This window comes from Xyrauchen texanus, chromosome 11 (genome assembly GCF_025860055.1).
Source record: "Xyrauchen texanus isolate HMW12.3.18 chromosome 11, RBS_HiC_50CHRs, whole genome shotgun sequence".
Taxonomy (NCBI): domain Eukaryota; kingdom Metazoa; phylum Chordata; class Actinopteri; order Cypriniformes; family Catostomidae; genus Xyrauchen; species Xyrauchen texanus.
The window spans coordinates 20,746,429-20,772,367 of record NC_068286.1 but is presented as its reverse complement, the minus strand read 5'-3'; the positions used below and the strand labels follow the sequence as shown (position 1 = coordinate 20,772,367).

Genomic DNA, 25,939 nt, shown 5'->3' with positions numbered 1-25,939 from the left:
GGGGTGGAGGCGAGTTTCAGAGAAAAACTCTGGCAGTGCGCTACAGTAAAATCTGACCCTTATCTGCAAAACAGAACAATTACAATTTTAGACAAAGAGAGAGACACAATTTGATTGGACTCTCAATTACATATCAAATGACCAATCAGCTTACATCATGCAAGCCAATTGGCTTAAAATTTCACATGTAAGCGAGCCAATTGTCTAACAGATATCTAGTTCAAAGAACCTAATCTTGCACCACATAAAGTTTAATGGCTGAACTATGGTCATTTAGGCTATCCACGAGTCAAACCACATTCCCCTTCGGTCACTCATTCGACATTGTGTCAATGTCCTTTCTGAAAAGAAACGGCACTCCAAACGCACCCCCCACCCACACAGCCCGCATCGCGCCTTCTTTCCACGGTATTGAGGCCGACGCGGCTGGCGATGGAGGCGATTAGAGGAGTTCAGTGGGCGAGGTTTCGCCGGGTAAATCCCCACGAACCACCCACCCCCCGGCATGCTCGTTTGCTCCCGTCCGGATCCAATGTGCGACTGGCTCGCCCCACGGCCAGTCTGATGTCTCCTTCAGACCCCTCGAGCTGGATGATGACGTCGCCACTGCATTGGAAAGCATCGCGGTCTCTGACGTGGAGGACTCGACTGGGTTGCCACCTTCGGGTCTGCCTGCCCAGTCTGAGGTCGACGCGTAGCTACTGATATACTTGCCCAGGCCGCCATTAGCGTGGGGTTGGACTGGAACCCTCCAACCTCATGGCTAGACGATTGGTTCCTCGGGTCAAGGTGCCGCTCGCAGCCACACCCCCGGTCCCTTTCTTCCCAGAAGTGTAAGATGAGCTAACGAAGTCTTGAAGGGCACCATTTACTGCCGAAACCAAACTCCTCACTCGTCCACTCTCACTACCCTCAACGGCGAGGCCGCCCACGAGTACACATAGGTCGCCAAGGTGGACAAAGTGGCTGTGTTGCACCTGTGCCTGCAAAATGCAGCCACCTGGCAGGATCGCCCAGCACTACTCTCCAAGGCCTGTAGGATGATGTCGTCCCTGATGTCGAAAGCCTACGGTGCCACCGGATAGGCCGCCTCCACCCTGCATTCTCCATTCATGGCACTGTTCCTACTCAAGCCGAGCCCTGTCTGCTTGCCGAGGGCGTCCCCCTGCAGTAAGACATCAGGCAGCTCTGCCTCAACCTGGTCCCAGCTCTCAGCCCCCCGCGTAGAGCGCCCTACAGAAAGCGGATGCCCCCTGTCTCTCGAACATCTTCGAGGACCCGGAAGGCTCCCAAGTGTTCCTGAGACAGATGACCAAGGAACAAGATGTTCAATGTGGAGCTGGTAGACAAACCAATCCATCCCCCGGTGGAGGGCCAGGCAGAAAGACCTTGGTTTCCATTTTTCCTTTGCCGCACCCCCCTCGGGCTGCGGTACACACATTGTCAATAAAAGAGCGATTTCCTCATTCCTTCTGTCACCTAGCCGGTGCGGACACACATCGTTCTCATGGCGGCCCAGTACCAAACACATACAGTTACGGCACCTTGGAGGCAGACCCTTCGCCTCCATGCCAGCGACTGTATCACGTACAGATGCCTGGCCGGCCGGTTCTGACGAGTCCAGAGGACATCTTTATAGGACCCCCTCCTCTAGCAGACATAGGTCACCAACCCGCCCCCTGCCAGGTACGCAGAGCAAGGTAAGTGCTTTGAGTCTTTTCTCAGCACAGGTTCCTCAGGACACAACCTTGCATCCCGATGCAATACTACCTGCTCCCCCTCAATGAGAAGCCTGAGAAGGTATGTCAAATGTGATCGTCCCCTTAGTGCTTGGACACGTGGCTTTTGCTTTCCAACCCATTGCGCTGGCTGGCTAGAACCATCAGACTCGGCTACGTGATTCAATTTTCCAGGCGCCCACCACGTTTCAGCGTCATTCGCTTCACTTTGGTGCACAGCCAACACCCTGCAGGCGGAAGTCGCAACCCTTTTTCACAAGGACGCGATAGAGCCTGTCCCTCCAGCTGAGATGGAGAAGGGTTTCTACAGCCCTTACTTCATCGTACCCAAAAAAGGTGGTGGGTTGCGGCCAATATTGTACCTTCGAGTTCTCAATTGGGCTTTACACAAACTCCAGTTCAAGATGCTCATGCAGAGACATATTCTAACATACGTTCTGCATCAAGATTGGTTCGCAACAGTACACCTGATGGACGCGTACTTGCCGCAACACAGACCCTTCCTGCGGTTCGCATTCGAGGGCCTGCTGTATCAGTACAAGGTCCTCCCCTTCGGCTTGTCCCTATCCCCTCAGGTCTTCACGAAGGCCCCGCTTGCCCCGCTAAGGGAAGTGGGCATCCGCATACTCAATTACCTCAACAACTGGCTGATTCTAGCTTACTCTTGAGAGTTATTGTGCCCACAGTGACCAGGTGCTCAGGCACTTCAACCATTTAGGGCTACGGGTCAACTGGGAAAGAGTAAGCTCTCCCTGGCTTAGAGCATCTCTTTTCTTGGCATGGAGTTAGACTCAGTCTCAATAACAGCGCGCCTCACAAACGAGTGCACGCAGTCGGTGCTGAATTGCTTCACCTCATTCAAACTAGGCACCGTGGTCCCTATAAAGCAATTCCAGAGGCTCCTGGGGCATGTGGCATCCTCAGCACGGTCACGCCACTCAGGTTGATGCATAAGAGCTTCAGCACTGGCATCAGACTCGAGTCCCGAGATGGGAATGGCACAACGGCACATACTGTGTGATCTTCACCCTTCCTGCCGTCAGCTATTCAACCCCTGGACATTCCTCTGTTTTCTGCGGACAGGAGTCCCCCTACAGCAGGTATCCAAAAGCGTCGTGGTCACCATAGATGGGCATGCACCCACCGGCTCCTGGACAGGACCACGGCTATGGTTTCTCCCGCTTATTCGGAGCAAGCACATCTTGATCCATTCAGACAGCACCACAATGGTAGCGTACATAAATCGCCAAGGCGGTGTGCGCTCTCGTCAAATGTCACAACTCGCCCGCCACCCATGTTGCTGCACGGCACTCATATCCTGGGCAGCCTCAACACTGCAGCGGACGCATTGTCGCGGCAGACCACACTCAGTGGAGAGTGGAGGCTTGACCTGTTTGCCTCCCAGGAAAACTCCCACTGCCTGCTCTGGTACTCCCTTTCGGAGGCTCCCCTCGGGACAGACACACTGGCACACAGCTGGCCCCAGTGGCTGTGCAAATACGCATTTCCCCCAGTGAGCCTACTCGCACAGGTGCTGTGCAAGGTCAGGGAGGATGGGGAACAAGTTATTTTAGTGGCTCCTTACTGGCCCACTCGGACTTGGCTCTCGAACCCCACGCTCCTCACGACCGCATCTCCCTGTCGGATTCCCCTGAGGAACGACCATCTCTCTTAGGGATGGGGCACTCTCTGGCATCCAGCTTTAGACTTTCCGAGCAGCTCTTTGTTTGCTTTGGTGGACAGTGGAAAGGGAACGCTGTCTCCAAACAGGGGCTTGCCCACTGGGTCGTCAACACCATTGCATTAGCCTATCAAACCCAGACCCGCCCCCTTGCGGGTTCGAGCACACTTTACGAGGAGTGTGGCATCTTCGGGTTGAATCGGTCTCATCCCGTGTTTTGTCAGGTCCGAGCACGTAGAACTCGGTAATACAGAACGGCTGTATTTTCTAGATGTCCTTCCTGCCTAGCCCTCTGGCTCGCGAATTAGGAGACCAGACCAGACCCACTACGGGTACTAATTACTCTGTGCTGGTTATCACGGTAACCTCCTGTGTTGTATTTTCCGCGGTATGGTCTCTCTGTGGACCCGTGTCTCCCTTGGTCATTCCCCTCTTCCCCCGGTCACTGTGTTTGTGGAACTCCTCCCTCACCAGGCAGGACCTACCACCGCGCCACTTCCATGTGTGGCTTGTAAGCCCAGGTGACATATTTGCCACATGTTGACCTTCCCAGCCTGGGCAGTATGTGGTCTCCAGGGGTCTTTTCCCCCTGAAAGAATAGGATTGGAAAAGAACACCTTCCCCGATGCGTGTATAGCGTTAGATTGCCCCAGCTGCATCCATCACTCTATGGGAGAAAACATAGAGAGTCCGGCTGGAGTGGCCTGCTCCCATGCTTATCACATCGCTTGTCCCCCCCCCTCAGGGATGCCGGGAACCTAAAATGTATACAGTATGACGTCTTAAGGGGCCTTGGGGAACTTGATGCGGTCTGCTCCTTTGGCACGCAACAGCTTGCTTGCATCTGCATCAGCAGTTTACGTAGCATGGTTCAGTGTTGTGGCATTATTGGATAGGGACCCCTAGTGTCACTACATCAATACAACGTCGAGTGAGTGACAGAAAGGGAACGTCTAGGTTACTGTCGTAACCCTCTTGCCACAACACTGTACCAACCGCTGTAACGGCCGAACCTTATTCTCGGCTCCTCAGTGCAAAACCTGACTAAACAGATGCACGATTCCCTCCTTTTATACCCGTATGTCCAGGGGAGTGTAATAAATAATAAATCAGTGCTGAAGTTCTTAGCTAATCTACTACTCAATCACTTGTGAGTGAAATATGAAAATGTACTAGTCAGAAGCTATTCATATTTTTAGTCCCATAGCAAGACATTTGGTTGTGAATGTGAGTGATTAACTCAAATGTAGAGGGTTATAGAGTAAAAAATCTTTGGATTGCAGAATCAATATTGTGATTGTTTAAATGAAGATTTTGATTAATCAGTCAATTGTTATTTTTTCCCAGCCCTAATGTTAATACCTGAAAATGTATAAATCATGAATAATAAACCCTGAAAAACACCTTCATTTTTAAACAAATCAGTTACTGGTCATGTTTGACTGAGGTTGACATAACATGGCACAGCAATATTCTTTCATTACTGAATCCTAAAACTGTCAGCGAATACTGATATTTCAATATTTATTATTTGTCATTTCAAGGCATTAAACCTTTTTTATATTCTGACCTGCAGGTAGTACTTCTTAAAGTTCGCAAGATGATCTTAAAAAACAAACAGTGTATTAAAACCTTGTTAGCATTGCAAAATGAATTTCATATTAAAATAAGCAATCTAAAATTAAGGGCTTACTCACTGTAGCTAAAGAAAACAAGATAAACACAACAATATATTTTAAAACTTGGTGTATCACATCATGTGAAATATGGTGGCGATATTTTACGCAGATTTATAGTAATAACCATCCTTAATATCTGGCAATCATATGAGACTAATTTTGCCTACAATCATCCACATTATCATAGGCCTTTATCAGCATGTATTAGCAAAGTATACTACATTTTACCATATGCATATTTTCCGCATGGCCTCAGTGTTCTGTGGGCATGTTGGGCATGGTGCCAGAGGTGAAACAGGAAGGAGATGTATTCTTGGAAGAGATTGAGATGGCTTTGGCTTCCAGACCTCTGAAATTCCTCTTTGCAGATGAAGCGCCCTTTTGCACACTTGTTTATTTCCCCAAACTTCCATTTATAGAGACTGAACAAAAAAAGAGTGCGTCTGGACAAGTAATCTTAGATGTACCATCACAAACCAACTAACCTGTGTTCATAGTGATCATGAGAAGCACTGAGATGGTAATTTAAGGGATAATTCACTCATAATTAAAATCATTCATTACCTTCATTCATTACCTTCATTGTTCCAAATCCATAAGTCTTTCTTTCTTCCATGGAACACAAAATGAGATGTTAGGCAGAATGGTAGCCTGTCACCATTCACAGATGCCAACATAGTGCCATCATGGGAATCATGGGAAACATCTCCATTGAAGAAAGAAATTCATATGGGTTATGAACAACATGAGGGTGAGTGAATGATGACATCATTTTCATTCTTGGGTGAGCAATCACTTTAATGGGATCTTTTTTACACTGTTATAATGTATCTATAAGGGCATAAAAGTGGGGCATGGAGCCCAGAGCTTGATGCTCTTGAAGATCTTACATTTACTGAAGAAAACCAAATCATAGAAAACAACAAAATAGGTGGCTCGCTGTGCCCGCAACTCACAAAAACGATAGATAATAAGTAATGCTCTGTGTACGTACCATAGGGACAAGAAGCAGGGGTGGATTCAGCTAGGTGCTATTGCTATAGACGCTAACACCACAATATGCTGTTGCTAAAGCTTTACTGCCGCCTACTCAGTTAGATAGCATGAACCCAGGTTAGAGCTGACAGGGAAACTCTCCAACTACTGTAAATCACACTTTGTCCCAGCAGCACAGGCAAGGGATGCAGCCAAGTTTGACTAACCAGCCACCCAGAAAGACAGAGAGAATATGAGGGGGTGTGAGGGAGAGTGAAGGAGGTATGTGTGTGGTTACAGGGGGGTTGAAGTAAAGGGATGTTTTTTTTACAGTGATACTGGGTTGACAGCAGCTTGGCAGTAACGCTCACGGCAGTGCCTGCTTGGATCCAAGCCTGTCACTTAAGACAAGTGCACTAATCAGGATTGGTCCCGGTTTCTTCCTGAAGAATGGGGGAGGCAGTTTTTCAGCCATTAGAGATGGAGAGGAGAGGAGAGTGGGGGAATTAATCTATGGCACAGCGGGAGAGGCTAAACTCATTTGCATGCAGGTCCTGGAGGAGAGGAGCTGATTTCTTTTCCAATCTTCATGTTAAACGGTGGCCAGGGCAGCCAATGGTTAACGTTGCATTGTTCAGCGCTAGTGCTCTATGTCAAGCCGATTCCCATCTCACTTTTCTAAAGATAAAGAAATACAAGCGAGATAACAGAAACAGCACCCATATGTCTGAAGATATGCCATGTCAATTGAGTAAACGAGAATAGCTGGTCACCTCCTCTTTGCTTCTGTATCAAGGCAGTGTAACCAGGTGCATCTAATTCAAACCTTGAGTATGACAAATGATTGCAAAAAATATGATCACTATGACAACCATAACTGTACCTTTGAAGAGCAGGGAGAGCCAACATTTTTATTGTTAACCTTAGTGCTTAATTTAAGAGGCTCACGTATACTCAGTATTAGCAACAATAACATTATTACAATAATTATATTTTTCATCCAATACAGGTTATTCATCCATTTAACAAGTGCTGAAGTCTACTTGAGCTTACAGCTGATTGGTTCCTGTTATCAGCAGGTAATTTTAGAAGGGTGTATTGATTCATGAAGGAATGCCCAACGTTCTACAGTTGACCAAGTAGCTGAAATAATAATATGGCCAGAGGTGACTCTCAAACCTATTTATTCACCCCAGTCCTGTGTCGCAGCTCACAGATGTGGCCAAGTTGCAAGCGGAATTCACAGACATGTTCTCGCCTCTCCCCGGTCGATTTACATGCTCCTAATTTCTCTCTCCCCTTTATTTTGCCTTTATTTATATATAAGCCTGATGTTGCCCTGGCATGAGTTGGGCAGTGGGGGTATGTGGTGATGGGGGTGTGGTCGTGTATCTGTCTGCAGGAGAGAGAGAGAGAGAGCGGTAAGGCTCGTCACCTGGGTTATCATTATTTCTAACAACTGTTTCTTGTTGTAGGGATGGTGAAGGGAGACCTAAAAAGGCGCACGAGGCATCAGAGTGACAGAGAAAGACCACAGAGAAAGAGACTGTTCCTGTGTGTGCTACAAGAATTTTTGACTCGTTTGTGTGATCACTTGGCCACTGAGTGCCCTTTTGTTTAGGTTTTGGTGATCGACACTGAAAAGTAATAAAATACTCATGTTGACAGTTCACTGCCTTCTGACTCCTCCATTATCCAGAATACAAACGTGTAACATTCTGTATTTGACAGAGGAAGCATTTCTCTACCAGCAAAACAGTGAGTTTTTTTAAGGTTTGCATGTGAGTAGAATTAATATATTTCTGACATACTTCATCCTGGGACATTGGTGTTGACCCATGACACAAATATATGATGTAAGAACAACAACTGAGAAAATAATCTACTCTGGTTTTGTTAAACAAGCATAATTTGAGCACAAGGAACAATCATCTTGGTATACATAGCACTTGCAGTTGATAAGAGCCGCCAGACTTGCGTTCAGCGCAGTCCCTTTAAATCCAGTGTTTAAAAATTGACGTCAACTCAGCTCTCGAGGGATTATGGGATCGGCAAGTGTCCAGTCAATCCATACTTCAAAATTATGCCAGAAATAGTAGGTCATCCGTGTATTTCTCGCTTACTGTTTAATGAATACTGAGGATTCATACATACTCCTCCATTGGCATACTGTTTTGGGCATGCAATTAAGTAGGGAAGCATGGATAGTCAGACGCAGCATGTGTTATTAATATTCAGGTAAGTGTTGGTTCTCAGTAAATTTGTTATTCTGAAATTTTATGAATATATGAATAAAAAAAAAATGTTGTTCAGTCTTTAAAAGAGATATTATTTCCCATCCTTAAGATGTATGAAAAATAAAGAAGCCAGCTAATTTCCCAGGATTATACAGGACGTTGTTTTTTTTTATTTATTTTTTTAGTTTGATTTTTGTTTTGTTTAGTCATTTCAATTTGTTAATGTGACTTACTTCACTGTTTATTCATTTGCACTTATAAATGCACTTTAAACATAAAAAAAAAAAATCAGTTAAGTTATTAAAGGTACACTTTTTTTTTTCCTAATTTAAAAAGTTTTACTTCTAAAGAAATTCATATTAATTTTGAAAAGTATATAAAATCATGACCACTCACATGAGATGAGGACTCATTTTAGTAACCTTATAAAAGCTCTTTTATTCTACATGGGGCAGGGGCACCCTCATAGGGGCAGCCATGTTAGCATCACATGAACAGCTGAATACTGCTCACATAATCTCAGTAACTGCCCTGTTATTGGACACTTTCATTCATGGATTAAATTAATCCCGGCATACTGTGCATATAGTGAATTTCTACAATGGTATTGGGATGCGGAGGAGGGTGTGGCCGGGCCGTGATGGAGCATGGCCGGCTCTGAATCAGCTGATCAGTGGGAGAGCGAGATAAGGGGCAGCCAGAGTCGCTGGTTTGAGACAGAGAAAAACGCACATTTGTTTATGCTCGCTTTAAGTTGAGTTTGATATAAAAATTTTATGTTGGCTCTTCAGCCAGTTCCTGCCTCCTTGTTGCCCCTCCTTATACTGTTAAAATGGTGCCAAAACCTGAGAAGGAGGAGGGATGCGCTGTTGCAGAGTCCTTGCCGCTGCCATCCGCCAGGGAAGCAGCCACTACCATCTGCCTGGGGACAGAGGGGTCGCTGTCGGCCAACGAGAGCCAGAGGAAATGCAGACGTCTGCTGAGAAGGGGAGGAGCAGTTCTGTCTGCCAGGGTCCGGAGGACTCGCTGCCATCCGCCAAGAGAGAGAACCGGGCGACAGCATGTTCGGGAGCTGGCGAGCAAGTTCTTCTCTCTCTCCTCTCTCTCTGTGTCTCTGCTCGCCCTTTCCCTCTTGCCACCCAGGTGGGGTGGTCCACCGACTGACAGAATGGCAGTTAGGGCAGCGTCTCCAGAGATGGGAGGGAGTTAGTCAGACCAGTGGCACCCAGGCCTGAATCGGGTGTGGGAAGAGTGTGACGAGGAGGAGGGTGTGGTCGGGCTGCGATTGAGCACGGCTGGTGCTGAATCATCTGATCAGCGGGAGAGCAAGATAAGGCCCCTCCCGTGCTCCATCACAGCTCGGCCACGCCCTCCACCTCATCACAGGCATAGGTAACTGAAAACTACTGTGTTTGAATGATGCAGCATTCAGGCCACTAAATGTTAGTGTAAGTCAAGTAAAGCTACTTTGACATACTTAAAAAAATGACTACATGCACCCTTAAACACTACCTCTATCTTACTTGCTCCACAATTACAGTAGTTGACTTGAAAGAGAAAAGTAGAAGCAGAGATTTTAAACTAGGCACAGCATTAGTGCACCCTTGCTGTACCATTGAGAATGCAACACATATGTTATGAATTGCATGGTCTAACACATTTTGGAACATAATGCACAAAACGGAGTACGGCTGTGAAATATAGACAAAAAATTATATAAAATTTTTTGATAGATATTGCGACTTTAATTGTGATTTTGGCAAATGTTTTTCCTTATTCATAGACTTCATATTTAACTAAAATTGTGTTCAAAAACATTTCAGTAGGGGAAAAAATGCCTTTGCATAAGTACATAACACCTGTAGGTATATAGATGTAAAAGATGGTAGCGTCAATTCTTTCTTTATTCCTTTTTGTTTTTATTTGTTCACCTTCTCGATTTCTGTTCTGTTCCATCACTGGTACCTTTTTTGTGCACTGCATTCTAATTACCAAGATCTTGTTAGTGTGCAAAAGATGTGCACCAATCAGAATAGATAATTAATATATTCATGCAAAATAAATAAAATAGCTTACTGTGGTTTACAAATCACACATGCTCATTCTGTGATTTTATTGTGATATACGATTAACTGTGCAGCCCACAAATGGAGCCTGTGTAGCTAGCAGCGTCTGTGTTCAAATACTTGTATAGAGTATTTTCCGGGGTTTTAGAACTATTCACTCAAATAGGGTAGGGTCCCCAGACACATCCTAAAACAGCTACTGTCCTTGTCATTACAACTAGACATGAATACTGGAGCTCTGCATCAAGGTCGGGAGTAATCAAACATCCTGTAAAATCATCTGCAAATGCGAAGGACATTTTTTACACAAGAGGCTGAGTAGGTCTTAGGCACTCACCTACGTTTTAAGCCTCGTAAATCAGCCTCAGACATAGTGACAATAGCTTTCACAGAGATGACTTCACATCATGAATATAATTTCTCGCCTTTGTAAAGCGGCCAAATACCTCTACTCTTGCCGATGATATAGCGTTTCTCTTGGAGGCTGTCGATACCTCAGGGTGCCACTACTTTGTGTCTGTTTCCTTCCTGGCACTTTTAATCTTCTCAGCTATAAAACAGTCCCTTCTCCAGAAAAACCCTAGGAGTACAGCTGATAGTCTGCCAGTTAAACTTATGCTTATGCTCTATGCGCTGGACAGTGCAGTCTATCTTAGAGACATGGAGGTGAAGTCTGCTTTGTGGACAGTGTGCCCAAACTTTTTAGTTTTATGTCCACAGTCACATCATTAAGGCTCAAGTATCCACAACCTGAAATTGGTTTATTATAACTCATATAAGGGCTCCAGACTGAAATTTGAGATTGTTGGCACCAGCACCTCATTTAGTAGCATCGGTGGGGGTCTGGGGCTTATAAAATGAATTAAATTTAAAGACAGACACTTATTAAAAAAAATGTTTTTATGTTACAAAGATAAGTGCAATTACTGGCAAAGTTGCATATTTTTCCAAGTTCTTATTCAAAATTAAGGCATTAATTTGGCTTTGTATGCAGATGTAAATTCTCTGGTATCAACAATACGAAGGTTATCTATAACATCTACAAAAAGAAACAAGTTAACACCTAATTTATATTGTATAGGGCTAAATTATTCTGACAGTACAACTGAATTGGGACTCCTTTCATCAGGCTCTTGTTGATTTAAGTTTAGTCATCTCTTGGAAATTTTAAGGCAAACAGAAGGAAAACCAGCATTGTCAATAATTCACAAAGGTCCAGGCTTTAATGCCCTTGATTAAATTTTGCATTTGCCGTAATGAAAATGTACCATGGTTTTTATAGTTTTAATAGTTTTAAATTAACTTAACTTAAATAGTGCCTAAAAGATTTGTGTCACAAACGCTTTTGAGAGCGCCTCCGCGATCGGCCACCAGAGATCTGATTCACCTGAGTACTAATCACCCATGCACCCACATACCGGGCTTGATTAAATTCACAGCTGATTCCTATCCCAGCTCCCTCTATTTAAGCTTCACGCAGTGACACACTCACTGCGAAGTCTTGTTTGTTCCGGCTACACTACTGAGCGTTCTAACTACCATTCCTGTCTGATTATCTGCTTACCGACCTTGCTGTTCCCACTGACTACGATTGATTACTGCCTGCCTACCTGAACCTTGCCTGTCCCTTCGTGATTGCCCATTGCTTCCTGCCCTGACATCCTGCCTTCCTCACTATGCCCTGGCACTGCCTACGATAGCCCTGATTCCCCATTGCCTGACCATTGCCTGCATTGATCTGTGAGTTCAATAAATAAACACTGCTTATGGATCCCAACCTACCTGAGTCTGTTACAGAAGACTTCGCCAAACATCGATCCAGCGGTGATATCACGTATGGCTGAAGAGCTCACCACCCAAGCGAATCAGCTATCTGCGCAACACCATCAACTCGGCCGTCTGACGACCGCCGTGGATGAAATTATGCGGGCTGTACAAGCTCTCAGCCAGCCAGCACCGGTGCCCACCGTGCCTCCAGCCAGCCCAGTGGCCGACGCCGTTCTTCACTACCCACCGATCACCGGCCCTCGCCTCGCACACCCCGAGAAGTTTGACGATACGCCCTCGAAGTGCAAGGGATTCCTCATGCAGTGCTCGGTCTTCCTCTCCCAACAACCGGCACTTTACCCCACCAATGAGAGTAAGATCATCTTCGTATGTTCCGTGCTCACGGGCTGAGCTCTTGATTGGGCCAACGCGATCTGGACCAACCAGGGTTTCACCCAGTCAACCTACGAATCCTTCATGGGCAGCCTGACCACAGTCTTTGATCACCCCGAGAGTGGCAAGAGCCCGGGCGAACAGCTGATAGCCCTGCGTCAGGGTAATCGCACGGCAGCGGACTACGCGCTTTCCTTCCGCGCTCTCGCTACGCAGACCGGCTGGCCGGAAAGCCCCCTCAAGCTCCACTTTCGACGGGGTCTGAGTGCCGAGCTTCAGTCTGAACTGGCCTGCCGTGACGAAGGTATGTCCCTTGACCAATTCATCACCCTCGCCATACGTATCGACAACCTCATCCGCTCCAGGCGACAACCCGGTGGTCCGCGCCGGCAGCTCCGACTCGCTCATTCCACGAGGAACCCGAACCTATGCAGGTCGGTCGGACCCATCTCTCTCACGAAGAGGAACGCCGCCTCTCGCACAACCTCTGCCTCTACTGCGGTCAAGCGGGGCATCTACGCGCTAACTTCCCGCGACGCCCTCCACAGGCCGAGGTGAGTCAACTCACCACCTCCCCTCTCACCGCTTCCTGTCTTATAGTCCCCATTAAACTCACTCACTTCACTACTAACCTCACTACCCATGCTATGATTGATTCGGGAGCGGCGGGGAACTTTATTGATGAGTCACTGTGCAAACGTGCTAACATTCCCTTGATATCTTGTACTCCTCCTTTGGCAGTGGCGGAGTTAGACGGGTGCCCCCTGGGGACCGGTCGCGTGTGCTACACCACCACCGACGTGACCCTGCAGGTGGGGGCACTGCACACCGAAACTACACGCTTCTTCATCATCCAATCACCCCACAATCCAGTTATTCTCGGCCACCCCTGGTTACGCCAACACAACCCACAAATCTCCTGGCGGGAGCAGCAAATCACTCAATGGGGCGACGACTGCTTCATGAAATGTCTAAAATCCTCCACACCCATCATGGCTGGCTCTGCTAAAATCTCAGCAGTGCCTCACGCCTCCTCCCTGGTACCCACTGAATACGCTGATTTAAGCGTAGCCTTCAGCAAGGTCAAGGCAGCACAGCTCCCGCCTCATCGCACTCAGGACTGCGCCATTGAGCTCATTCCTGGCTTGTCACCACCCAAGGGACGCATCTTTCCCCTCTCAGGACCCGAATCCCAAGCGATGAGAACCTACATCGAGGAAGAACTCGCCAAGGGGTTCATTCGGCCATCCACTTCTCCAGCCGCAGCCGGCTTCTTCTTCGTGGGTAAGAAAGACGGGTCATTGCGCCCCTGCATCGACTACCGCGGGCTCAACGACGTCACCGTAAAATTCCGCTACCCGCTCCCTTTGATTCCAGTGGCCCTCGAACAACTCCGGTCTGCCAAGATTTATACCAAGCTGGACCTGCGCTGTGCTTACAACCTCATCCACATTCGCGAGGGGAATGAGTGGAAGACTGCTTTCTCCACTACTATGAATATTTGGTGATGCCTTTCGGCCTGTCCAGTAGCCCCTCCGTGTTTCAGTCATACATCAACGACATCTTCCGAGACATGCTCAACCGGTGTGTAATTGTCTACATCGACGACATACTCATCTACTCCAACTCCCTGGAGGAACACATCACGCAGGTCAGGACCGTGCTGAAATGTCTGGCAGAGCATCAACTTTACGCCAAGGCCGAGAAGTGCGAGTTCCATTTAACCACTGTGACATTTCTCGGGTACATCATCAGCCCAGAGGGAGTGGCCATGGACGAGAGCAAGGTACAGGCGGTCCTCAACTGGCCACAACCCAACACTGTAAAGGAACTGCAGAGGTTCCTAGGTTTCTCCAACTTCTACCGCCGCTTTATTAGGAACTTCAGTACGGTCGCCGCGCCGCTCACCGCCATGGTAAAGGCGGGACTTACCAAGCTTCACTGGTCCAGCGACGCACTCCGGGCATTCAACCAGCTCAAGGAATGGTTTACCTCGGCTCCCATTCTGCACCACCCCAACCCAGACCTCCCCTTCGTAGTAGAAGTAGACGCATCCAGCTCAGGCATTGGTGCCATCCTCTCGCAATGCCAGGGCAACCCCCTCAAGCTGTTCCCCTGCGCGTTTTACTCCCGCAAGCTCTCGCCCGCGGAGCAGAATTACGATGTCGGCAACCGCGAACTCCTGGCAATGAAGGCCGCCTTGGAGGAATGGCGACATTGGTTGGAGGGAGCTCGACATCCCTTCCAAGTCCTAACAGACCACCGCAACCTGGAATATTTGCGCTCTGCCAAGAGGCTCAACCCCCGGCAGGCTCGTTGGGCGCTGTTCTTCACCCGCTTCCGCTTCTCCATCTCCTACCTACCAGGCTCAAAGAACGTCAAGGCCAACTCACTTTCCCGGCAGCACGATGCCATGCCCCCGAGCTCCAGCGTTGAGCCCATCCTTCCGTCCACCTTGATTCTGGCCCCAGTCCAATGGGACATCATGGCAGATATCGTCCAGGCCCAAGCGACCGATCCGCCTCCGCCCGACTGCCCGCCCAACCGGACATTCGTGCCACACAGCCTCCGAGAGAGTTATTCGCTGGGTTCATGACTCCACGAACTCCGGGCACCCTGGGATCGCGACCACTATATGCCTGCTGCAATACCGTTTCTGGTGGGGAACCCTACAAGAAGATGCCACCGACTTCATGCGCGGGTGTCCCGCCTGCAACGCGTCTAAGACTCCGAAGCAACCACCCGCAGGGCTTCTCCAACCACTCCCCATACCTCACCGTCCCTGGTCCCACATCGCCGTGGATTTCATCACCGACCTGCCGGTCTCCCGAGGTCACACCACGATATTGACAGTCATTGACCGCTTCTCCAAAGCATGCCGCTTAATCCCAGTCCCCAAGCTCCCCACAGCGCTAGAAACCGCAGAACTCCTCCTCCACTGGGTGTTCCGCTATTACAGCCTACCCGAGGACATTGTTTCGGACCGTGGACCCCAGTTTACCTCCAGGGTATGGCGAGCCTTCTTCCGACTGCTGAACATCAACGTCAGCCTCACCTCAGGGTACCACCCCCAGTCCAATGGTCAGACGGAGCGCCTGAACCAAGAAATCATCAGGTTTCTCCGCACCTATTGCCATCACAACCAGGCCGATTGGAGCCGCTTCCTCCCGTGGGCCGAGTACGCCCGGAATTCCCACCCCGTTCCAGTGCATCCTGGGGTACCAACCTCCTCTGTTCCCCTGGTCCGGCGAGCCATCAGAGGTTCCGGCGGTCAACGACTGGCTCCAGCGCAGCGAAGCAGTGTGGGACCAAGCTCACGTCCACCTCCAATGGGCCGTGAACCGAACCAAGGAGCAGGCAGATCGGCGCCGCCGGCCCGGTCCCGTCTACTTCCCGGGTCAGTGGGTTTGGCTCTCCACCAGAGATCTACGTCTTCGCCTCCCCTGCAGAAAGCTCAGTCCCAGGTATGTGGGTCCCTTCAAAATCCTCAAATGAATCAATGCTGTATCATTCCGTCTGCAACTGCCCGCTAACTACCGCATCTCTCCCACCTTCCATGTCTCCCTACTCAAACCCGCCAGTGGCCCGAGATCGGAGGAGGAGACGAACCCCCCCCCATCATCGTGAGCGGCGAGGAAGCTTTCCTGGCACGAACACTGCTGGACTCCAGACGTTTACGTCTGGAGTCACCCCAACCTCATCACCGAATTCCACAGACTCCATCCAGAGAGACCGGCCCTCCGCCCTCGAGGTCGACCCCGGCGTCGACCAGGTCCTCGCTTCAGGAGCCGCTCACAGGAGGGGGGCTCTGTCACGAACGCTTTCGAGAGCGCCTCTGCGATCGGCCACCGGAGATCTGATTCACCTGAGTACTAATCACCCATGCACCCACATACCGGGCTTGATTAAATTCACAGCTGATTCCTATCCCAGCTCACTCTATTTAAGCTTCACGCAGTGACACACTCACTGCGAAGTCTTGTTTGTTCCGGCTACACTACTGAGCATTCTAACTACCATTCCTGTCTGATTATCTGCTTACCGACCTTGCTGTTCCCGCTGACTACGATTGATTACTGCCTGCCTACCTGAACCTTGCCTGTCCCTTCGTGATTGCCCATTTTTGGTTTAATTTCTCTGTGGCTGGCTCTGGAGGGTCCTACAGACTGAACTGCTTGGTTCAAGAGCATAACTGTGCCCTCTACAGGTTAAATACAAACAATCACTTACTCCACATGGAGTTTGTTGTGCAACATCACTATCCTATTTATAGAGACAGTCACTTCAAAAGCGGGATGGGATTAAAAACATTGACAGAGAAAAGCCAAGGTATGGATTATGTATACAATACACGTTATTTTTATTGTCATGGTACAATAAATCAGTCATTTAAAACAACCAAAGATGGTTTGATAATGAATTTGTTTATAACTAATCACTGCACTGGAGAATAGCATTTGCCGACAAGGTGGAGAGGACACTAACATTGGCTGTTTGGAAACTGCTTACCTTTTCTCTTAATACACTGTTATCAGCAGCAGTAAATCAGATATGCCAACCTTATGCTGCATGACTTTTTGCTTTTGCTCAGCCATTCTATTGCTTCAGAAGACCAAGCGCTAGGAAGTTACATTGAGTGAATGCACGTGCACAGGAACAGTTTTATAGTTTTCTGTTTGTTTTTACTATAAAGATTTCCAGACTTTTCTCCATTCTGACAAAATTAACTTCTGTCCAAAATTGTAAATTTAATGATGTAGTTATGTATAAAAAAAAAAAAAAAAAAAAAGTAAGAGCATGGTACAATTTATACATCAGAAAAATACATTTGATATTCACGTGAGGGCACATGGATATATAATATGGTCAGTGCCATTCTAAAATTACCTTTAAAAAGAAAAGAATTGAGTTGATTTTATTTCTATGCCTTTTTATCTCTCCCTTTCTTGTACTTCATTCATAGACTTAATATGAAAATAAAATAAGAAATATTGTCTGTAGTGATAAAGCATACGGTCTCTATTTGGCTTAGTAAGGCTGCTTTATGTTACTACATTTTTGAAGAAGGTACCAATGTGAGAGAAATGTATTAAAGTATCACCATGGAAAGTAATACTTACTAAAGTTCAGTACTATTTTACATAAAGTAAGTTTTCATTCATACTCTAAATTGGAAAAAATATCAGCAGATTAATCTTCTATCGGCCTGTTTTCCCACCTTAGTTATCGGTATCAGCAAAACCCATAATCGGTTGAAAAACTATATTTGTAAATGACTTGTGTTTGTGGTGAAAATATTTTCCAGAAATAATCAAATATTATAATTTTTTTGTCTTCCCTTTTGTTCTGCTCACACCTTTGACACAACTTTCTTACTCAAAAGAGTTTTGCAAGCACGAGGGGAAAGGGGGGTCTATCTGCTTGTAACCAATCAAATGAGTTTTTTGTTGACCAGTTTACTCTGATCTGATTGATTAAATAATGCAACAGACAGCTTCTTCTTCATATGGCTCAATCTTTTTCCTAATATGTAAAATGTTACTGACGTTACTGTCACTCCCTTAGCAGCTGTATTTGAAACCCAATTGCAGCAACGAAACCCAATCGCAGCAGTGGTGACTATTTTTAATTTTTTTTATTATTTTTTTAACAATTAATGGGTAATATAACACAATAAATCACTTTATACATTTTGAGTCATCACAGTCTGTGAAAAAGGTTAAAGTAAAGAGTTGCAGAAATTAACTTCTGTCTGATCTCTTTATATTGGGTTCAATGCACATATTCCTCTAAAAATTTTAAACTACAAACTACAAAACAATTAAGACATAATTTGCAATTATTTATTGACAACCCCTATCATTTAATTTGTCATTCCTGTTTTATAGGTTAAAAAGTGAAAACAAAATCTTTCCAAGTACGCATATCATATGTGAATTCATTAAATTTAGGAACTGATGACTGTAAAGCCCAAAGTATCCTTTGGTTAGACTCAAATGCTGAGCATCCGCTTACAGGACTCGTGACGCAATTTTCGTCATCAGTAGAGTGCTTGAGCACTGAACATCCACAAGGTGGCAACACAGTTGAGTCTTTGCTGTTACCTTGTTGAAGAAGAGCTAGAAGGAGAATGTAATCAACAGGAGACGAAGGAGGAAACAACAACAGTGGATAAGCAAGTTAAGGGCACGTGTGTGAGGTGGTCAGGAGATCCCAGACTTTGTATAACTCAAGTCTGAAGGAATATAAAGAAAGATATCTTTAGGGCTCTAAACTCCTGAAGAGAAATAGTCCAGTACATAGCACGTTTGTGCCAACTGCCTGTGTATGCACTCAGTCAAATGAGGTATACTTTGAAATGCTAGCGTTCGACAGTATGCAGATGCTAAGCGTTCTCGTTAAAGCTGAAGTATACTTTGGGCTTAATCAAGCACACTTTCTTGGGAACAGGGGAAAATAGCATTTGACTACATTTAGATTTTATAGGCTATATTAATTTAAGCATTATGAGCACTTATTACATTGAACCTAAGCATTAAACGCTCAACAAAATCCTGGCAATCATATAACATAAATATAACCAGTTAATTTTGAAACTACATTGTCATTCCAATATCTCTTGGTGTATGATGACAATGATAGTTCTTACCATCATTACTGCTGTTGTATAATTACTATGATTATGATCATCTGATAATTAAGAGCAACTCAGTGAGTGAAAATTGTCCAGTTCAAAATTTCAAACTGATTGAAACAGTTTGTTTCAATGCTACTTTGTTGGTGTGAAATCATCCTTTTCAATCGCAAAAAACATCAAGTAGGATGTTTCGGGTTCAATACAAGTAAAGCTCAATCGAAAGCATTTGTTGCATAATGCTGATTTGTTGTTGTACCACAAACATTTATTTTGACTCATTCCTCCTTTTTTTTTATAAAAAGAAAACATCGAGGTTACATTAAAGTACTTTCAATGGAAGTGAATGGAGGCAAATTTTTTAATGTTAATATACTCTCTTTTTCAATAGTATAGCCACAAGACAATAAGGATGGATATAAACATGATTTTAGTGTGATAAATCACTTACTAACCTTTTCTGTGTGAAGTTATAGCCAATTTTACAACTTCGTTACCATGACGATGTAATGTCAACAACCCCTAAAGCTCTTAAACAACTGTAAAAATTGTAATTTAAAAAGCTTTACAGCTCAAATAACATTTCTCCAAAAATTGTCCACATTCACTTTCATTGTAAGTACCTTACTGTAACCTCGATTTTTGCTTTTTTTATAGAAAAGGAGGAACTTGTCAAAATTCATTTTTGTGGTTATCAACATTATGCCACAAATGCTGTCGATTGAGCTTAACTTGTATTGAACCTCTGAACATTTCTTTAATGGTAACAAAACGGGTAGGGGAAAATCTATTACAGCTGATTGCAATGGATTTAATATAGGTGGCCTGGAGTCCATTTCAAGCTGGGAAAAAGAAAACATTACAGTGAATTACATTCTAATTTAAAACTGGCCTATTGCCTTTGCTTGGTTTGAAAGAATCTCACAACCCATCTATGGATGGACTTAGTTTTCACTACCCTCATGCCTTCAATAGGACATCTTAATGCCTCATCTAAGATATGACAATTCAAAAACAGTTTAAAGAAATGATAACCTCTTGCCTCTTCCCATTCACTCACAACTAAACAGACTGATCTTACATTCTGCCCAGTAAGCCTCATCTCCTCTTAAGACAGACACAGAGTAATGACTCATAAATCACATCACTGTTTGGCATAGCACTGCAGCTCGGGCCTGCATCAGACCTGTCTATTCGATCCCTCGTGCAGTGTGGCCTAGTGTTAGCCGCCTGTTAAATGTCTTTGCTGGAGGGGATGGCTACACTTCTGTGGTACAACAACACAAAATGTTGCCTGGAGCTGTCCAGCAGACCCCAAACCCCACCCCCAGCTCAACCAGTGTTCCTTGTGAACCATTGCCAACAGAAAGCCTGCTATGAGATGTTATTACTCAGTGCTGGGCCACCACTTCGAGCAGTAGATCTCCATGTTGTGACTTGTCAACATGCGGAAAATCGTTACCCAACTCAGGCACTTTTACTCCACTCAGGCTTTGATTGAGACTTGGATGGGGGACTTTTTTCATTTAAAGTATTTAGTGCCTCATATAGCAGACAGACAAAGGTGTGTCCCACATTTACAGAAGAAAAAATTACCAAGTGAGTATGTTGATTTAAAGGTGCACTCAGTATTTTGAAATGAATAGTCATTTTGAAACATATGTATAAATTATGACCACTAACATGCGTTGAAGACTCCAGTCACATCAGTTACCTAATAAAAGCTAAAAATAGTTACCTAAAAAAAATCTAATGTTTTATTCTACATTAAGGTATGTGTTCAAATGTTTTATTCTACATAAGTCATGATTATTAATTTTGGCTGACGATTAATTGTGAAATAAATAATTACGACAATGAGGATTAATTTTCTGTTATAGTGCTTTCACGATCATGATGATTAATTGTCATACAAATTGTCATACTTTTTCAATATAAATCTCCACTTTCACTTCCACATTCTTCTTTTTATTATTTGGCGTTTCGCATTCTTCATGCAAGATATTTACAGTGAAACAAGGACTAAAATAAGGATTGAACTGTTTCTCACCCACACCTATAACATGTCTTCTAAAGATTTTAAAGTCTTTATGTGCTTTTTGGAGCTTCAAAGTTCTGGTCACCATTCACTTGCATTTTTTGGACCTACAGAGCTGAGATATTCCTCTTAAATTCTTATTTGTGTTAAACAGAGGATAGAAAGTCTGGGATGGCATGAGGGTAAAATGATGAGAGAATTTTCAATTTTGAGTGAACTATTCCTTAATGATGTTGCATCCATGCCCCTTGATGTCAGTTTATGTCCAAATGACATATTAAAAAACATTACTGAGTGCAACTTTAAAGAGAAATGTCTTCTGCACCACCAGGATTTATAATGTTATATAATAGTGTTTTTAAACAGTTTTAAACAGTTTATACCTGCAATTTCATTTTGTGATGCTATGATGCAGAAATTACACACTTTACCTTTAACTGAGGGCTTTGAAGGAGAGATAGACATGTTGTCTTCAAGACCTTTGGTTAATAAGCCAGAGAGTCCAGCTAGCCAAATTAATCTAAATGTTCTGGTTCAGTATGCCTGGCTGAGGCCCCTTTCTGTGTAAGCACTTGCTCAGAAGAGCATCCACCACCCTTCCCCTGCCCTTTAATTCATTTCTGAGAGGAAAGCCTGTGTATCATTATTCGCTCAAGCTCAAATGGGCAGACATCGGTGAGAGAGCCTGATCAAGTTGGTTGGGCAGGGGGGAGAAAGAGGAGGAGGCGAAGAAGAAGGGAGGGGGGGTATTCTTGGCAGATTTTCCCTACAAATCGGATGCCAAGAGTGAAATGGAAACCTCCCCTCATTTTCCTTTCCCCTTAATCCAATGTTTTCAAGCCCTGGCCCAGCCAAGGTCATTATAATCATAGATGAGTGGAAAGGAGCCAGTGACCCACCATTACGGTAAGGTGGAGAGCCACCCAGTCACACACACTCCGCCATGGGTCTGTAATGGAGAGCTCAAATCCGTGCAATGCTCCAATTCCTCCATTTGCAAATGCAGATAACCTTAAGGATCATGTTTATATAATGGAAATGGCTGGCTCCCATTGGGAGACATTTTAGCTGATGGCAAAGGTCAGGATGAAAGAATGATACGGGCTATGTACTTCAACAAAATGGTGGTCCGCGAATAAGACAAAGAACAGTAGAGAAGGGGGGAAAAAAGAGGTAACCTCAGCCAACCTCTACACCTCTGAGTGGAAATCCTACAAAAACAGCTTAACGAGGGTGGAACATTTTAACCTAGGCTCCCTTGTCTGGATTAATGTACAGGAAGTTTGGTGAACCATGACCTGCAGTTTGAATAAAATGTGTGAATTCTGGAAAAAGGAGTGTGCATCAGTGTTATAAAGGGCATAGTTTTGTAATCCCAATGGATTTCATTGTAGCACTAAAGCCAAAGGTCATATTTAACTATCAAGAAGACCATCTGACTGTATCAAAGCCTTAATACCCTCTTGTGAGTCTTGACCCATCCACATTATGATGTAATACTCATGAATTCAGCTAGGTATTCTTAAGAAAGGGAAGTGAAAGATATACTTGCACAGAGGTATGCCATTGCCTTTACATAGAAATGCTCTTAATGAAAGGAATACCAGATGCAAAGTAAACAAATAGTTTCAGCACATAGAGTAAGTTCCATTTGCACAGCCCTACACTTGGAATTGTATTTCACTTTGGCAGTATATAGTAATCAAGTGCAGATGATATACATTTATATCAAGTATGGTACCTGTCATCTGGCTCTCTGCTCACAGGTGTTAAAGAAATATTTCACCAAAAACTGAAAAGTCTTTCATCATTTACTCACCCTCATACCATCCCAGATGTGTAGGACTTTCTTTCTTCTGCAGAACACAAATGAAGATTTGTAGAATATCTCAGCACAACTTTGAAGCTCCAAAAAGCACATAAAGGCAAAGTAATCCATACGACATATGGCAATGTCTTCAGAAGCGATATGATATGTGTGGGTGAGAAACAGATAAATATTGAAGTGCCTTTTTTTACTATATATCTCCACATTTGACCAGCCCCGACCAGTAGGTGGCGATATGCACGAAGAAAGTGAATCACCATAAAAAAACTAAAGAACAGGAATGCTGAAGTGAAAGTGGATATTTATAGTAAAAATAAGAGACTTAAATATTGATGTCTATTTCTCACCCACATCCAATATATCACTTCTAAAAAAAAAATGTATCCACTGGAGTTGTATGGATTTCTTTTATGCTGCTTTGATGTGCTTTTTGGAGCTTCAAAGTTATGGTCACTATTCACTTGTATTATATGGATCTACAGAGCTGAGATATTCTTAAAAAATATTAAAATATAATATTTGTTTGTGTACAGTAGAAGAAAGTAATTCACGCACATCTGGGATGGCATGATGGTGAGTAAATGATGAGAGGATTTTCATTTTTGGGAATTTCATTTCAAGCATGATGAATGCAAACAGAAAATACAACTGAAATGTGACATCACTCCTCCCTGGCTCCATGAGAGGGCTGTGTGGGGAGCCACCTAACTTCAGAAGAGTTTTTGCTGAGAGAGTGATTTTTAGCTTTGCATATGGAAGAGATTTTGTGGACTTTATTACGTAGTTAAACGTCAATGACTGAGATCTCATAAAAGTAATTAATATTTCAAGAAAATCAGCAATAGTTTCTGAGGATGGTGAGTTACAGTTAAGAAATAACTTCACTATTGAATGTATTGCAACATATCCATAGACATTTAATACATTATCATTTCATATCAATCACTAAAACACATAAACCAACATAACAGTCTTCTAACTTTAATGCAGCTAAAATACATGCAGAAAGTTTAAGTATTTTTCTATTTTCAGAGACCGGCAAACTCTCCAGAAAGAACAAAAAAATCCACCACTTTCAAAACAGTCCCAATGGACGCTGGTAAACGGTAAACCACATAAACATGTATTTTGCACGGCTGCTCGTGCATACAGTACTGAACGTGCAGCATGCCACATTTAGCCAATTCCTGTGATCGATGTTTTCCACAGTCCACATCATGTCCCCTCTAGCGTCCGGCACAAGTAACTGCAGCCCCTTATTACTAAGCTGATAAAAGCACAATCTTAACATCCAGCTACACAGGGTCAAATGAACAAATATCGTAATACGCAATTCCAACCGCAACCAGAGTAATATCCGTCGCGCAACGAGTCGAAGCGAGAGAAAAGAGCGTTTCGCCTCTGCGCGCTATTGATTGCAGACTGTCTGTAATGAATGGCTGCATGAGGAAGGAAAAAACCCTGAACTTCAGGTGACCGACCATGGCTTTGACACAGGCAGCCTGCAGACATGAACCCCACAGAACTGGGAGGGGTGGAAGAAAATACCTCAGCTAAAAAAAAAAATCCCGTTTCGCCCGCGAAGCGCTCGACAAACGAAAGAAAAGTCGCGCACTGAGCTTCACCCACACAAACACACATACAGAGAACCGCGGAAGGGGAAAGTTGGACGAATGTGTTTTCAGGCGAATTCGTAAGTTGCGGATTGGAGCTAGATAGCCCTCAAGCTAAGTAAAGGCAGGGGCACGGATGGAAGGCTGAGTCTGGCTCGCAGTCTGATCCGACTGACCCTTATTTTATTGCGGCCAGATCCTCCCCCTTTCCCTTCCGCGCGACTCAGCCTCGCTCGTGCGGATACATATAAGAAAACACGCGCTGCCATAAGAGCCAAATAAGCGGCGAGAACGCGAGATTTACTGGACGCAACCTTTAGGCGGAACGGGACCTTTATCGATTCTCTGCTATTAAAGCCACCGTTAGTGCACTCGCTCCGCTAGCCCCCTCATCACCAACATGGCTGCCTAGCACAGACCTAAAAAAGGAGAAATAACCTACGCCGTGCCTTTGTCTGTTTCACCTCTTTAACCCTAAACTACTGCGCAAAACACACGGAGAAGAGCTAAAATCGCGGCGAGCGAGAAAACGACTTACGTGAAGGCAGGCGCTTGGGTTGCTCCTGTTTCCTCCTTGGCATTTTCCTCCTTTTATCACATTCTCCTTCTTGTTTAGGGATAAGAAGAAAAAATGTCTTTTCCCATTGAAATTTCACGAGGGAGCCTGGTGGCAGGGACTTGTCGTGCACCTGGCTGTCCTCGGTTAAGTGTATTGATGGGAATAGGGAAGAGTAGATGAGGAGGTGCTGTTGTTGTTGCCGTGTCTTGACTATGGCTGCTCTCTGTAAGTGTGTGTCTCCGAGCCCCTAACTAACACTAATGCAGGGATCAAAGGGCAGCAACAGCAGAGCACACGCGCGCGCGCACACGCTCGCTCATAGAGAGAGGAGCTCGCGCGCCAGAGCTACGAGAAAGGGACAAGGTGCCCCCAAGCTTCCAGGGTGTATACTTGACTGACCAAGGATTTTATATGCATAATATAAAATGGTAAATTTTGATTTTTCATATTTAAAACGCGTGGAAAAAAATATACATTTACAAAAATTGCTCTTATCGCAAATATCCAAATGTGATATAATGAGATAAATGTAAAATCGAATACAAAATTAATTAGCATATTATTATTTTAAGAATTTGTAATTTTTGGTGTTATTGAAAAAAAAATAATAATAATAATATATATATATATATATATATATATATATATATATATATATATATATATATATATATATATATATATATATATAACATTTATTTAAAATGTGAACCTTCCTGGCCAGCTACTG

At 44.7% G+C, this 25,939-nt stretch overlaps 1 protein-coding gene across 1 annotated transcript in view; it reads right to left on the bottom strand.

Annotated features, from left to right (window-relative positions):
* LOC127651293 (zinc finger protein 827-like) overlaps positions 1-25,402 on the bottom strand; it is a 140,036-nt gene extending 114,634 nt beyond the window's left edge. Inside the window, exon 1 of the mRNA XM_052137072.1 lies at positions 25,189-25,402. Within this exon, the coding sequence (XP_051993032.1) occupies positions 25,189-25,231 (43 nt within the window). The 5' untranslated portion in view covers positions 25,232-25,402. The remainder of the gene's footprint in view (positions 1-25,188) is intronic.
* Positions 25,403-25,939: the final 537 nt, after the last annotated feature.